The following is a 15,606-nucleotide window of genomic DNA, read 5'->3' on the forward strand; positions in this document are numbered from 1 at the left end:
TGACAGTATCTGATCCCTCAGCTCAATCTCACAGTTAACAGGGAGTTATAAATGTGGAGCATTTACCAGCTTTCTGCTCCTGACAGCAGAAACTCTACTTGTTGTAGTGTAATATTCACTAATTTCTTTTTTTAGCTACTAGAAGATGGTATCACTTCAGACCGATAAGTGCTTGTAATTTGGTGTATTTCTGCAGAATTCATACATGAGCTGCACAGTGGTTCCTGTTGCTCCCACTGCATATGTCCCATTCAAGGACTACTTCAATATTTTACCCAATCACTACTTAAAATAGAATGTAGAAGCAGTCATCAGAGCAGGGATCAGAGGCCAGCACTTCCATCTCCCCAGAGAGCACTGCATGCTCCGATGTGGAACGGCTATGCTCCTTCCTCTTTTCCCGTTCTACGTCCAGAAATCTTAAACTTTATTTTTTTAAACATTTTTCCTCAACCAGGAGGTTGTTGAGGAATAGTCTTCAGATTGGCTGCTGGGAGGTGAGGATCTGAGCCTAGGCCTCAAGCTTCTTTTGATAATAAGGAAAAGACAAACAGCCACTTCACTTCCCTTAGAGATCAAAAGACACTAGTGCTGTCTGCTGTTATGAAACATGACTGAGGACCAATTTCAGAAGAAGGTTTGGGTATGCCTTATGCCCCTGAAGAATGAGATGCTTCATCATCCCAAGTGACCAGTTTTTCTGACTGCTTGGTTCTACCAAAAGCTCAGTTTTGCATCACGTCTCTTTTAGATATGTAAGTAGGTGGCTATCCAATAGACATAGTTGGATATTACAAAACTGAATTGCAACACCCAAATGCATAAGTGGATCTAGCTCTTTATCCATTTTGAATTTCATGTCCTCAAATAACCTATTTCTTCCAGGAAAATTTCATCCATAATTTTATTTTCAAAGTGGGGGAATGATAGAGATTGATCTGCTAGCATCCAGAAAATGCCCCACCTTCTTTTGAAAGCCTAAGAAACCATGAGAATTTCCTTGTGTAAATAAAATCAAAGACTCAAAAATGCATGTGATAGAATAAACACTGAATGCTTATTTCCATCTTCTCCTGCCTTTAGAAAGCAAGAATGTAAGTTTTCTCTGCAAAGCAAGTAGATATTGTCTTGGTGTTTGAAAAGCCTACCTGTTTGCAAAGACAGTTTAACATAGAGCCAGACCCTGGGTGATCAGGAGTTTCAGAATTTTCGGATGTATATTTGCCTTCCAGCTTTCTGCTTATCGTTTTATAACATTAAATACAAACCCAGAAACTCTGCAGTAATTTTTGTATTCCTGATAACATAGGCACTTGGAAGTATGGGTGTCCTCGTGAGTGGCACAGAACCAGAGAAAAATACTAATTTCCTATATCTGCATTTACAATGGTGATTCTTTTAAGTTCATCATCATTGGTTTTACGTATCCTTGCTTGTACTTTCATTTGTGTGTCTGTTTTGAATTTTGATCATTTCTGACAACATGCGGTCCCAAGGGACTCGCATAGCCTGATTACATACATTGGATGTTTTGTATTCTGCATTGCATTATCATCTAATCAGGTTAAAGTGGTAAAGATTTACTAATGGGAACATTCAGTTGCCCTAGATTTTGCCTTAAATTTGTTAAGTTATTTTACTTTAAAAGTTGATCTACTTTAATATCATTCAGTCTGGGATGTTAAAGGACAAAAATAGCCTGTTACTTTCAATTGATATTCTAAATTATTTTAAATTAGAAGGAATTTTGCTGAAACATACTGACTAAAATCATTATTCCAGTGCTTCATTTCTGTTGATATTTTATCCATTTCCCTCAATGAATATAATAAAAGAAAGAAAATATATTCCAGGAATTGAGATAGTTCAGTGTAAGTGAAATATAAATAACTCATAACTAAACTCAAAATTAAATGTCAGTCGGTGTTGACCTGTACTTCCCACGGCTTCCAAAAACCAGCATGAAAGGGCTCACTGCAGTGGACAATCTTCTTAAAGATAAAATGTGAAAGTACAAGCTATTTGATTAGAATTCAGCGGGCCAGCACAATCTCTGGTGTGTCATAGGGTTGGGGAATTTTTGCAAAATGAAGATAATTTGGTGTCAGCCTTGCAGCAGCTTTTCCCAGCTGGTTTGCCTGACCGAATTTAAAACCTGACCTCGGCTAATGCTTCCTCACCCAGGCATGACAGTGTACAGCCCACCTTGACCCTTTCAGCTCCTATTTACAGGTGGCTTACCTGGTCTCTGATGGTGTGCATTACTCTACAGCATTTGCCAGCTACACCATCTTCCACTCAGTTTCCACCTGATCTTCTGCAGTGCCTCACCTATGACAAACAACACTGCTTTCCCTCAAGGGAAATCATGCCCTGGAACTTGGCCGAATCCCTCTTACAAGAAGTATGCTAAATGCTTCTTTGAAATCATCCCCGTTACTGGAAACCAGCTCGCTTTTACACTGGCAAGCCTGACTCTCCGGCGGCTGCTGCAATCACCTGATTTCGCAGCAGCAAAGGGAGCTCGGCTCTCGCTGCGCCGCTGCCGCGGAGCCCTCCGCTCCCGGGGACTCGTGTGCGCTGCGCACCCCCGTGCGGCACCGGCAGCGAACCGTGCCACGGCAATCCCGGGCTTTGCATGCCGCCAGCTCCGCTTGGCTGAGCTCCCGGGACACCGAGGGGCTTCGGCGCCCAGGCTGCCCCGCGCACGACTGCGCTGCAGGTGGAGCCGCTCCTGCGGAGCAGCCACAGAGGCTGCAGAGAGCCCTTCGGGCTGCTGAGCAGCAGCAGTGTGTAATCGGAGACAGAGAATAAGCAGCTATAGCAACTGGGCTGTGACCTTAGCGGCTGTCAAGCTAAGAGCAGTCAAGCTCTGACCCTTGCTAAGTCCCTAAGAGTAGGCTAAGTAAGGATGATCAATATTTTAGCGGATATAAAAGACACTTCACTCACGTAGTCCCCCCAAAAGCGTTGTGTATTATTACTGTTATGTTTTTCACTTGTGCACAGCAATGTGCTTTATAGAGAAATAACAGAAGGGCCTTACATATTTTGATTTTAACAGAATATGATAGCCTTTTTTTCTCATGTGTTGTCCTAATTGGCCAGGAACCTTTTTCAGAAGAGTACAGATGTTCTGCATTATTTTGTGTTTTTAAAATTGCTCTGATAATGGAATGCTTATTTGGGACTTACAGCTCTATCATGGAAAAGGTGTATGCTAGAAACATAGAGTCCAGTGGGATGAATGGTACACGTTTTGAACAATGCCTGTGCAAAAAGGGAACAATTACAGAATTCTTATCAAAGCTGTTAATTTAGTCAAGCAAAGTTGTTCAGTTCATTATAAACATCTTTGGAATAGCAAAGTCAAAAATACTTATGTGCTCAATACCTGTGTACACATTACTCAGAAGTATCTCCATGCTGAATAAGAAAGTAGACTGTAATTAAGTTAAAATTGACGTTTCTTAATGTTTTCTAGATTTTGCTGTCATTAAAAACTCCTTTCTGAGCTTTAGAACATTGTTCTAAAAATGAAACAACGTGGTTCTTGAAGAATTAAAAGCTAAAGTGGGTTTTGGTTATTCATTTGGTTACTGCATGTATTAATTAAGGTAGGATAACTTAAAAGCAGATAGCTAGTTGTAATACACTTAGATGCCAAAGACTGCTCTACCATTGCCTGTTCAGCTTGATTTCTCATAAAATATGTGAGTGGGTTCTTCTCACATAGCATATCTTCCAGTACTGTAGCAGAGCTGATTAAAAGGCAGATTCCTTTTCCCTAAACTTGACATCTCAATAGACTGATGGTGCATAATGAACGACCACTTCACAGTGCTTTTGGCTTCTATGGGTAGGAGGAGATGTTATCAAAAATAATAATGGGCTATGAAAGCCTCTTTTGAGAAAAGGAAATTCTACTGGATAAAATTTATAGCTTGCTTTCAAGTATAAATCTGAGAGTTGAGAGATTTTCCCCCAAAACTTCAATAGTAATTGCTACTGTACTTTATTCTTGCATGTTTCAAGCTGCTACATAAATACTAACAAACTCTTGCTATAGCACCTCACAACACTGTGTTTTGGCTTTTTCCAACTTTCATATTATAAGCTAGAAATGCAAAAGGTGAACAAGCTGAAAGCCAGGATCTGTCTCTGTGGGTCTGTGTGATCCAAAGATATTGAGGGTTGCTGATCAGCCAAAAGAAAGTACAGGCCTGAAGCAGAATGTTCAGAGCTGGGATTAAAGGCAACACTTTCTCTTCTGTGGCAAAATCTGGAGCTAAGGACAGGCTCAAAGAACCCAATCCCTGACTAAGCACATGAAGGGCCCTGGTAGCCCCAGCTGGTACAGCAAAGTGCCCTGCAGCAAGCTGAGCACTTCCAGCTTGTATCAGGAAGACACCTATATATGACCATCCTGCTTTATGAGATCCAGTTTTAGTTTATTATACAAACTGACAGCAAAATATTCTCTGCGCTAAAACTAATTATGAAGGCAATCAGAGCTGGTATCAGACATCTCATGTTTCTGTTTTTCTGCACTTACCTTTTGCTCTCTCCACGTCACAATACAGTGAACAAGCATTTGGTTAATTGATTTATGTATTCATTCCCTCCCTCTCAACTCTCACATTTTGAACATCACCATGGACTACTGTAGAAGGAGAAAAGAGAATTGGGATAGAAGTGAAGGGGGTCAGAAGGAAAAAACACTAATAAAGTATCTCCTCTTGTTATAGCAGATTATTTAACTGTATATTATTGTTAATTCTATGCAGAGCAAAGACTGTATCATGTTGTTTCTCTGGATTATGCAGATTCTGAGTTTTAATGGGTAAAATACCCCCCATGACAACTGACAGTAAAAAAATTCAGACAGCAACAATAAATTTTATCAGATCTCAATCACTGTACAAACTTCTTCTTTAAGGAAAAGTACCCCTTAAGCCCCTTAATAGAAAAAAATAAAATTAAGAAAAGGGCTAAAATACAAGTCTAAAATACTATCTGGTTTAGTATCAAATCTGGAATCTAGAATGGCTGAAAGGAGCTGTTGCTGTGTAACAAAATATGCCAGCTTTAAACTGAAAGAGGGTGGATTTAGGTTAGATAATAAGGAAGTAATCCTTCACTGTGAAGTTGGTGAGGCACTGGAACAGGTTGCCCAGAGAAGCTGTGGAAATGTTCAAGGCCAGGTTAGATGCAAGGGCTTTGTGCAACCCGGTCTAGTGGAAGGTGTCCCTGCCCCCAGCAAGGGGGTTGGAACTAGATAGTCTTTAAAGGTCCCTTCCAACTCAAACAATTCTGTAATTCCATGATTCTACTACACCTGTAAAAGTTGACAACAGCACACACCTAAAATTAACATAATTTGATGAGCATCAGGTTGCACTTTTGAAAGGCTGTAACAGTAGCTCCCACATAAAATGACAAACCCATCATTTTCTTGTCTGGTGCCTTGGAGAAACCACAAATCCTTACAGAAATCAGAAAACACAGAGTAGAAAGAATAGCACCTTGCTGTCCATTGTATGCTGATAACCTGTGTTTAATGATGTACCTTAAATTTCAACATGGTGCCGAACTGCTACTGTTCACACATCTCTGTTTTCCACTTTACCATAAACAGGGAAGTCAGAAATGGCAGCAGTCCTCTCCCTGCACTGCATCAGTGTTTATTTACGTTTCTGGAAGAGTTCTTTTTTGAGTAGCTGGGAACCCTAAAAGTCGATACAGTCTATAAACGCCGAGATCAGTCGTTTGTTTGCCGAAGCCGCCTGGCAAAGTGCGACCGAAGGCTGCCCATCGTGCCCTGCTGCCCAAAGGGGCTGCTCTGAGAAATTGTGTTCCTTCCTTCCCTGCTCCCCTCCGTCCGCGTTAGCCAGCCGTGCCGGGCTGTCCCCGGGAACGCGGGGCAGGAGAGGGCCCGGGGCGGTAATAAAAGAGCCCGGCCTTGGCTCCTGGCGGGCCTGGGTCTGTCCCAGGGGCGGATTTACCAGTAGCTCGGTGATGGCAATTTTTCCCCTTGTCCTGGCGGGGGAGCCAAACGCCATCGATCTGTAGCCGGGAAGGTTGCTGTTGGCTTTTTTTTTTTTTTTTTTTTTTTTTTTTTTTTCGGCTGTTGTTGCTGCTGGGTTTATTGTTGGGAAGTGGGAGGCTCATTTGCGAGCTGGTTGCCTAGCCGGAGGCCACGGCTCTACCCCGACATCCCTCCAAATGCACTTTCGCTTAAGACCGGCTATCTTTTGGAGGATCACCCTCGGCACTCCGCACACGCACCCCTTTCCCCTCTAAATTCACAGCAATGGTGAGCGGCGGCCTTCTCCCCTATCCTCCTTTTCCCGTGAGATGCTTTTCCACGCCACGCCGGGCGGGTATTCGCCGGCGCCACCTGAGGCCCCTCGTCCCGAGCTGCTCCCCACGCATCCTGTCTGTCTGTCTGTCTCCCCGTGCAGAGCTCCGGCAACGCGTCCTACCGATGCTCCATGTCATCCTCCGCCGATTTCTCCGACGAGGAGGACTTCAGCCAGAGGTCGGGGACGGTGTCGCCGGCGCCGGGGGACACGCTGCCCTGGAACCTGCCCAAACACGAGCGGTCCAAGCGGAAGATCCACGGCGGCTCAGTGCTGGACCCCGCCGAGCGGGCCGTGCTGCGCATCGCCGGTAAGGCGCGGTCGGGGCAGCCGGGCAGGGGGCGGCCGGGGGCCAGAGGGACCCCCATCCCTTCTTTTCCAGAGCGCGGCCCCGCCGGGCGGTGACTAAGCTCTTTGGCCGCCTTTTCCGGCTGGGTGAACTGATGCGTGTGGAAGGCGAGCCAAAACACGCGCAGGTGCGCCCATTAAACTTTTATGCGAAAACGCATCAGCGGCCGGGGGCTGCAGCCGCGGCGGGGGGCGGTTCAGCGGGGCCGGCGCTTTTTTTCGGCCCACAAGGCCGAGGCAGCCCCCGGCCGCCCTGGGTGGAAGCGGCGCGGGACCGCCCGCAGCGCGGGGAGAGGCCGCGGCGGCCGATGATGCTCCGAGGGGCGGGGGACCAGGCGCCGGTCTTTGTCCGCTCGGGGCTGGGGCTGCGCTCGGGGCGGACGGGGACCGGAACGGAGACGCCCCGGTGTGCCGGAGGCGCCGACGGGCTCTGGTCCGCGGCCCGGCGACAACTGATGTCGAAAATAGGGCGGAGGTCCGCATCTCCCTGGCGAAAGCTGGAAACCGCCTGTAAACGAATCCCAGAAAAATGCGGCGGTCCCCAACCACCCCGATTATATATGCGCCTCCGTAGGTGCTCTCCCGGGACACTATTTCCCAGGGTAACCCATCCTAGCGGCGCTATTAGCGGGGGCAGCGCTGCGGAGCCGGGTTCGCACCAGCCGCAGGATGCAGCCGCGAGTGGGGGGGTTGCGGAGCCGGCCCGGCCGCCCGCCGATCTCGCCGCCGCCGCCGCCCGCGGGCAGGGTGCGCAGGACAGGGGACCGGCGGGCCGGGGGCAGGGCAGCAGGGACTGCTCCGGAACGGGCGCGGCGGCGGGGTCAGGGCTGGGGGGCAGCGGGGGGACGCAGGCGCGGCGGTGACACCTGCGCGGGGCCGCGCCCGCCCCGCCCCGCCCCTCCGCCGGGATAGCGGGGCTCCCGCCCCGGCTGGTTGCCGGCTTGGGGTCCCTCCTTGCTCGGTCCCTGCCCGTGAGTGCAGCGTCCCCACCGGCTCCGTCAGTGCTGCGGGCGCCGCGTCCCCGCCCCGGCAGCCGCCACCCTCCTCGTCGCGGGGGGAGGCGGCGGTGGAGCTCGTCGGCCCCGCAGGCGGTGCCTTGGCGATGGGGCTGGAGCCGGGGTCTGCGGCGGGGAGGCGGCGGCCGCCGCCGGGCTGGTGCCGCCCCCTCCGCGCTCCGAGGGGCGGCTACAGAAACCCGAGCGGCCGCGGGGGCGTTTCCTCGGCAGGGCTGGCAGCGCCGCCCCCGCCCGCTGCTGCCGGGGCTTTTCTTGTGCCGCCCCCGAGGCTGCCGGCCGTTCGGAGCCGCGCAGGCGGGCAGGGCTGGGCTAGCTGCCGGCCATGGCTGGCTACCTCTCCCCTGGCGCGTATTTCTACGCTGAGGAGCAGGAGTACCTGCAAGCCTACGAAGATGTCCTAGAGAGATACAAAGGTAGGGCAGTGCTCCCTGCGCCGTGCCGCCGCACCCGCTCGGGCCGCTCGCCCCACCGGGTGTGGCGACTGCGGACCCGGGAGGCGCTGGCGGCCAGGTGGGGAGGACTGGTGGCCTCGCGTTCCTGCGTGGGTCGGTCTGGGGGGAACGGACGTGGGCGGCTTGTGCTATAAATATAAATACGGTGTCACCTCACCAGTGTGTGACAGGCGCTCTCGTGTGTTTAAAAGTCGCTTTTCGAGTGCAGTGCGGACACAGTGATTTATGTCTCGATGTGTTTTCGTATTTAAAGCTTCTGCTTTTCTTTACCTTTTTATTTGTTTGTTTATTTGGGCTAGGGCAAAGAATTAGCTTAGTTCGTGTAGAACCTGAGTTTTTTCATCGAATGCAGAAAAATAAGGAAAAAGGCGTTTATCATGACGAAGATGCACGCAGCTAAATTCATCTTGCTAGAAATGTAAATTACATTGATTTCTTAAGCATCGGGATGGAAGGGACGGTTTTGGATGATTCATTGCTGTTTTTCAGTACATTTGCTAGTACTAAATTTGAAGAAGCTTATCAAAAGTGTTACAGCTCTGATTTTAATTCAAGTGAGAAAGGGAGTTAACTGTTCATACTGAACCTTCATCCCTGAAATAGTTTTTACAGCATGTCACAGTATATGCTGACATTTGCAGTGCTGAGTCCTTTTGTAATGTTAGGGAATAAGATGCTAGATTTCGTATCTGAAGTTTTTCAGCTGTATGTCTTCAGTCAGTCCTGAAGATTTTTGTTAAATGGTTTCCACTGATGGGAATGGGAGTGGCATAGTTTAAGACAGCTTGATTTGAAGATACTGATAAGTAATTTTATTTATTCTGTGTTGTTAGTGGTAGTATTTGAAAAATAAAGCTTCAACAGATGGTTATTTTGACTATGAGAACTTGTTGGGTGTGAGTGTACTTTATACTGGTGTCACTTGCAATTTCATGTGTCATTAACAGTATTGACTAATGACTCCTTTGTGTCTGTTGCCCATTGTGTCAATGCAGCTATCGAGCATGTGCACCGTTTCTGTACTGAAATGCATTAGTACATTTCAGTTGAGAAATAATTGCCATTTGATGGTTGCCATCATCTTCAAAAGCACATCTTTATTCCATTCTCTCCTTTTTTTAAATCATCAATTTATATGCAGCTGATCTGATTTTTGCAAAATTTTGGAGATAGTGGACTGTTTACTTTGTAAATAACTGCTGAATAAACTTGTTTTTCTCCTTTGGATTACCTTTTATTTCCTGCTAGAATTAGGTTTAATAAGGTTCCTTCTACTACCAATTACTTGCTTATAAACCTGGGAAAGAGATTAGGCCTAATTTCGCCTGTTTCAATGGGAGTTTCATCAGGAAAAGAACTGAAAGGTTTGATTTTTTTTTTTTTTTTTTATGTTGGGGAACAGTAGGATTTTAATTAAATAAACTCTGAAAACTAATTTACTTCTCTGTAAGAAATAAAGCACATTCTGAAAGTATTTGAGTATATCATATTGTGGGAGTAACACAGAGTCCATTCACATGCTATTTTCAGTGACAGCCAAATCCTGAAATTATACAGAAGGATCCAATATGTGCTGTCTTAGTTTTTAATGTCTTATTTGGTATATTGGTATGCTGTGTTTTGCTGCTCGAGGTAGACTTTATTTAGCCATCTGGAGCAAAGGTAAAGATTTGGACTTGTTTTAATTAAGATATATTGGAAACCTGGAAAACGCATTACTTTTTAAAATGTGTTTTCAAGCCAGTCATGATTTCCCATTTGAGTCCCAGTAGTATGACTTCACTACAGTGGTTGTTGTTCTGATGACTTGCTATGGGAGCTGATCTAATCAGAAAAGAATTGCTACAATATAGGCTTTGAAGAGGGAGTGCCATTTCTCTGAATTTCTCAGTTTTGTAAACACCTCCTTTAGTAAATTCTTACTCAAATGTGAACTTTGTTGACTTTGTAAGATGAGCTTCAAGCTGTAATTTTAAAGCTGATGGTTCTTATTTTTTTTTTCCTTTTTACAGTCTGCAGAATGGTTCATACTCATCTAAGCCATTATCAGGGTGCCAAATTATCTATGTACCAGCTGTTGAGTACTGTAACTAGCAGAGTCAGCTGTACAAAACTCGTTGCCTGTCTTGGAAGGCTTGGGATCGTATGATGCCACATCATTAAGATGTTCAGGCAGTTTGATTTAGGAAGATAAAAGCTGCCCTTTTCAAACAGAAAAATGAATTTTTACTCTTCCTCTGTTTCTGTAGCCAAAGTAGGCTGTGGATCTTGAAGATCATGCAATACCAAGTACCTTGTTGCTTTAACGGTTGAAAGCAGGATATTTGTGTGTCTCCAAATTCTGTCTGCTGATCATGTCTCTTGCTGTGACAGTAAATAATTAGGCAACTGTTTGCTAAATCTGACATACCGCAGAAGTGCTGTTTGCTATGGGAGAAGAGAGTGTTGTTTTCTGATCCATGGTCAGCTCAGTTGCTGGCTGTCAACTTTTTTTTTTTTTTCTTCCTTGATTAGTAATTATTTGGCAGTATTTCTAAAGCATTTTGATGGAGGAAAAGAAGTCACATTATCTCAGATGTTTTAGAAATCAGGTCAAATCAAGCTACTTCTTCAGGGGAAAAACCTGTTTCTTTGTTGGTAGCACCTCTAAAAATTTGAAGGCAAACCTTTATTATGAAAGTGGCAATAAAACATCTAGTATTGTTTATCTGTAGCATTTTACACATTTCACATCTTGTTTGTGACTGAATAGGAAGATGAGAAATCCTACAAATATTTGTTAATATAACTAAAAATTAAACTTTTTCTCCAAAACTGTATTTGAGTTCTCTAGGAGGTTGTAAAGAACTTAAAAAATTATTCTTGGTGCTCTGTAAGTTACCTCATCATTGCCTGGGAACAAAATGTAATGAAATTGTTAGTTGTAGCCTTCTTGTTAAATAAGAAAATGTCCAATAGTATTTCATCTACATTTCATTTTTAAAACATTAAATGCCATCTCTGTCAGATGGCAGAGGAATGCATTGTTTCATGCCATTATTATTTGAGTATTAGAAGTCTGAATATTATGATTTTAAGCTGTAAATGCAGTATGTTCATTAGATTTCCTCTGCTATAAATCTGAAGTAATAAACTGAGAATCAAGATATGGATATATCATCCCTCTGAAATGGTCACTCTTTCATGTATTTTTCAGTTCAGGTAGCAAACTTTCATTTGAATAGCAGTTGCAACAACCGTTTTCTGAAAGATTTTGAACAATTATGTAACTAGGTTGTCTCCATTTTGACATCATTTTTGATATGGGCACATCTGTTAATGACAGCGTGATTGCGGTATCTGGAAAAGAGCTAATTCACGGAGTTAAGTGTTGACTAAATCGTAGTTATTCAACAATGTTCTTTTAACTATGCAAGCCCTTAAAATTTTAAATATATAGGATTATCTGGGCTCTGTAGAGCTTTTAATGTTCTAGATTTATGCATCTACATCTATAGAAAATTCAGCTTGACGTGGCTGCCCGTGAAAAATACAGCCTTGCAGTTCAGGGTTTTCACTAAATTGTTGCGAATGCTAGGAAAGGTGTCACATGAATGTTTTGTTTGGAATGGGTGCCTGATTAGTGCTTCCTTTGGCTACTTTGGGCTTGCTGCATAACCCTTCCTTGTGTCTGTAGGAAGGAGGAGTAAGTCTGGGACTGGGGACAGCGAAACTCGGGTGAGGTTGTTAAACTTTGGTGCATTCTGTTTCACTGTTGGTGTTGCTCTCCTGCTTTAAAAAGATCTGTAATACTACACATTCAGCTGAAGCACAGCAAACAGCTCTGGTTCTGTATTCTGAGAACAAAGACACTGGAGATGGGCGAGAGCTAGCAGGTCATCTGATGCATTTTGTTGCCTGTGTAGGGTTCAGAGACAATGTAATTTGTTCTAATGATTGATTGAGGTTAGTGTCAAGTAAAGCTGTTCTGACAGTAGGGACAGGTTTTGAATTAAGATAAAAACAATAGATGCCTGTTGTCCAGCTCCTTTGAGCTGACTTCAGTAAGGGAGCATTTATGCAGAATGGTTTTTATACATCTGAAAATGAATTGCTGCTGCATTTTAGGAATTTGGAGGCTCCTAAATGTGTTGGGTATCAGACTTAGTCCAGGGATATTCTTCAGAGAATATCTTCTTTATAGAGCAAAGACAGGAGACACCATGACAGATGCTCTTGGCTCTGGAATATGCGAATTTCTGAGTTTCCTTATTTATGCTTTGAAGTTGGGGACCTGAATTTTTAGTTAGCAGAAATCTTGCTCTTCTGGGCTCTTGGCTATGAACTAATTGGATCTTCTGCTTCAGGGTTCTGATTTTGAATGCAGAAGGAAATCCTGAAGTGAGTAATTGATTAGGTAGTTTCCACTATGGATGGTTTTCTTTGACCTCTTTCCAGATACTGGTAGTATCTAGCCTTCGGCTTGATCACTTTTAAATTTTGTTTTTCAAATGGGAAAGTTATTTTGGCTGACTAGTGGGCATGTGTGGATTATCCAGCTGTGCGTCACCTAATCCTTTCTTTGCCACTGTGCAAATCTTCAGCAAGACAACACTGTTGTTTCCCATGTTCCTAGCATACTTCCTACAACAGGTTACCTTCCTGGGAAGGAAGAATTGTAGCCAACAGAAACTGTCTTCAATTAGGGATGGAAACATAATAGCTTTTGTGCTGCCTGAAGTTGGACAAAATTAATGGACAGCTTGGGCCACCTAAAAATGTAAAACCTGCAGTTTACTCTCTTTCAACATTGCTCTTTATTAAGAGTAGAAGTTCTGACTTTTGAAGGGCTTGGAGATGGGATGTTTTCCTGAGTACCTTCATCCTAAATATGAACCAGATCTTGCTGATTTGACTTGTATGAGGTCTTCACTTGAGCTAAGTTGAAGAGGTCTTGGAGTAAAATAAGAAGAACTTGAATATTGGGCAATTCTGTGAGGTTTGTCTGTGTAAAGGCCTTGAGATTCGGGTAGCACTTTCTGAAGCTTAGTTTGATGGGATACATGAGCTGCAGCTGCTTCTCCATGATTTTAATAGGTACCTGTTTGGTTGACTAGGGCAGACAGAATTTGGCTATTGATTCAAATATCTTTGGTATGTGAATTGGAGTGGAGATCAAAGGTCTGCTTCGTTGCTTTCCTGGTACTTCCCAATTCCCATTGAGTCAGCAACATCTTTTAAATAGAGCTCATAGGAATATTCCATAATTCTTTTTTTAGGATGAAAACCAAGAGATGGTGAAGTATGAGGAGAGAAAAAAGGAAAATAAATTTCAGTCACTATTGTGTTAAAAGGCTTGTTTTGTCTCAGTTTATATTTTTGGTTGAGGTGTTAGTAATTGTTTTCTATGATCTATTTGGCTTATTTCTAGTGGTATTTTGCTTGGAAACCAGATTATGCTGTATTTTTTTCCCCTACGCTATTTAAAACACGCCTGATTTGAGGAATTTATTCCACCATTTCAGCATGTACTTGAAATTAAATGCTTTATAAAATAAAAATGGGCTTATTCACATGCTTGAATTTAAGTGCAAGTATTTTATAAGTTCAGGCTTAAAATAATAACGTTTTGTAAATGTCAAATATGAATGCAGCTTATTGCTGCATGCCTGAAATGTTTCCTGTAAAACATCATTAAAGCCGTTTAATTTAACAAAGCCTTGTTTTTCTGTAGTGGGTGAAAATATTCATGTACTGAATGCTTCCAGTCAACCCAGCTTTCAAACAGGTGAAACAATGCTTACAAAGACACTTCAGTCTGCTGGTTAAATCCTGAAGGGCATGTTAATAGCCAAATTTTACAAGTTGATCTGTGTAGGCAGCCTCGGTGCTTTTGTGGGGAAAGACTGGCTTTGGAAACCCACCCACGCAAGGCTCTTCCCAAGACTGGGGCCCAAGTAATAGTTCATCCTTTGATAAGGCATATTCCTGCTAAAATCAGGCCTCCTGTAGGGTATTGCAATTTGGCTGTAGCTGCTTTAAAAGCAAGTCATTGTGTTCCTGGATTTAATTTTATTTTATCTGGTACATAATTTTGCTGTGAACTTTTAATCTATTAATTCCTTGGATTTTGTACAAGATGACAATAGCTGCCAATGAATCTGTCAAAGGGTGAAGATTCTAGGCAAATGTATTGAGGGTTAAATTCTGCTCCTCGCAATCACACAATTAGTGTAACTATTTCTGTAAGACGAGGAGGATTAGTCCTCTGATGGGCTTTCCAGTGGCATAGGCCAAAATCTGCTCTTGATTATAGCCACATGGCCCTTTTGAACTTGGTTTGCTTTTATACATATCTTCATTGTTCAGCTTCAGAGTTAACATGTGAAATTACAGTATTTAATGATGTGTTCTGCAATGCATATAAATACAGATCAGCAGTTAAGTGGGGTTCATAACCTAATTGTGTTGGAAAACTAAATTAGTTTGGCCTGAGGTTCAGGTATCCAGCTATCTGACAGCTATGACACTTGGCACCATGTGAATCTAAAATTAGTAGAGCTCTTCTATACTGGGATTAGAGAAATGTGTGTATGTTTTAGTTCACAAAATGGGTAAAAGTCTGACTCTGTACACAGCTTTCAGAGGCATGTTTTGGGCAGTTTGCAGATGAGACTATAGGTGAACAGAGAAGTTCTAGAAAGTCTCTTGCTGGGTACTGAAATGGATATCCTGTCAGTCTGCTCACAGACTCTGCTTCTGCCTGATCAGATTACCCTCTGTGTGTTCCTCATGTGACGAGTCTCCTAGGCGCAGTTGAAGCAGCATTAGAAAATGAGTGTAATCATTTGGACAGACATTTTGCAGTAATAATAATGATAAAGCATCCTGAACTGTTCAAGCAAAACAGCTTTTTTTGAAAGAGAAATGGCACTTGCAGTGCTGTGGTTTTTATTCAAACAAAACTTCCGTTAATTTTTGTGGGAGTCAGGAATTTAGCTATTGATGTTAATAAATATTTAATGCTTTAAATTACTTTGCCTTTAGATAAATTTTTAATTTCGAGATAAAGGGTTTACATTACGTCCTAGGAATTAGGAAATGACTAGAGTACTTGTCTGGAGAAGCCACTGCTGTGTAGTTGTATGTAACTTCTGGGAATAAGGTATTGTTGCTAAGGTAGTTATGGTTTCAGAGTAGGATATTTTCAAAAGAACATATAGCAATGTGATTGCCAGTCCCAATGACCTTTAATAGCAATTAGGTTCTTCCCTGCTGTTTGTGCCTTGGAAATTTTCCTCCAGTTACTGTATGTTCATTATTGAGATCCACCTGATGTTGAAAACTATTTCATAATAGCACTTATTACAGATTAGTTCTGCATTTAAAACTCAGTTTTTGAAAGGTTTTAAAGATGAAATCTTCTCTGGTGGAAAATTAATCATAATT

At 43.4% G+C, this 15,606-nt stretch overlaps 1 protein-coding gene across 14 annotated transcripts in view; it reads left to right on the forward strand.

The window, feature by feature from the left end:
* Nucleotides 1-15,606, forward strand: part of DST (dystonin) — a 292,238-nt gene that overhangs the window by 27,269 nt on the left and 249,363 nt on the right. For 8 of the 14 annotated variants that reach the window (XM_039568018.1, XM_039568020.1, XM_039568033.1 and 5 more), the window contains exon 4: nucleotides 6,465-6,672. In XM_039568018.1, coding sequence (XP_039423952.1) covers nucleotides 6,465-6,672 — 208 coding nt within the window. Of the gene's footprint in view, nucleotides 1-6,464; nucleotides 6,673-8,012; nucleotides 8,140-15,606 lie in introns of those variants that run through there. The other 6 variants (XM_039568023.1, XM_039568031.1, XM_039568032.1 and 3 more) reach the window with 2 other exon arrangements.

This window comes from Corvus cornix, chromosome 3 (assembly GCF_000738735.6).
Source record: "Corvus cornix cornix isolate S_Up_H32 chromosome 3, ASM73873v5, whole genome shotgun sequence".
Taxonomy (NCBI): domain Eukaryota; kingdom Metazoa; phylum Chordata; class Aves; order Passeriformes; family Corvidae; genus Corvus; species Corvus cornix.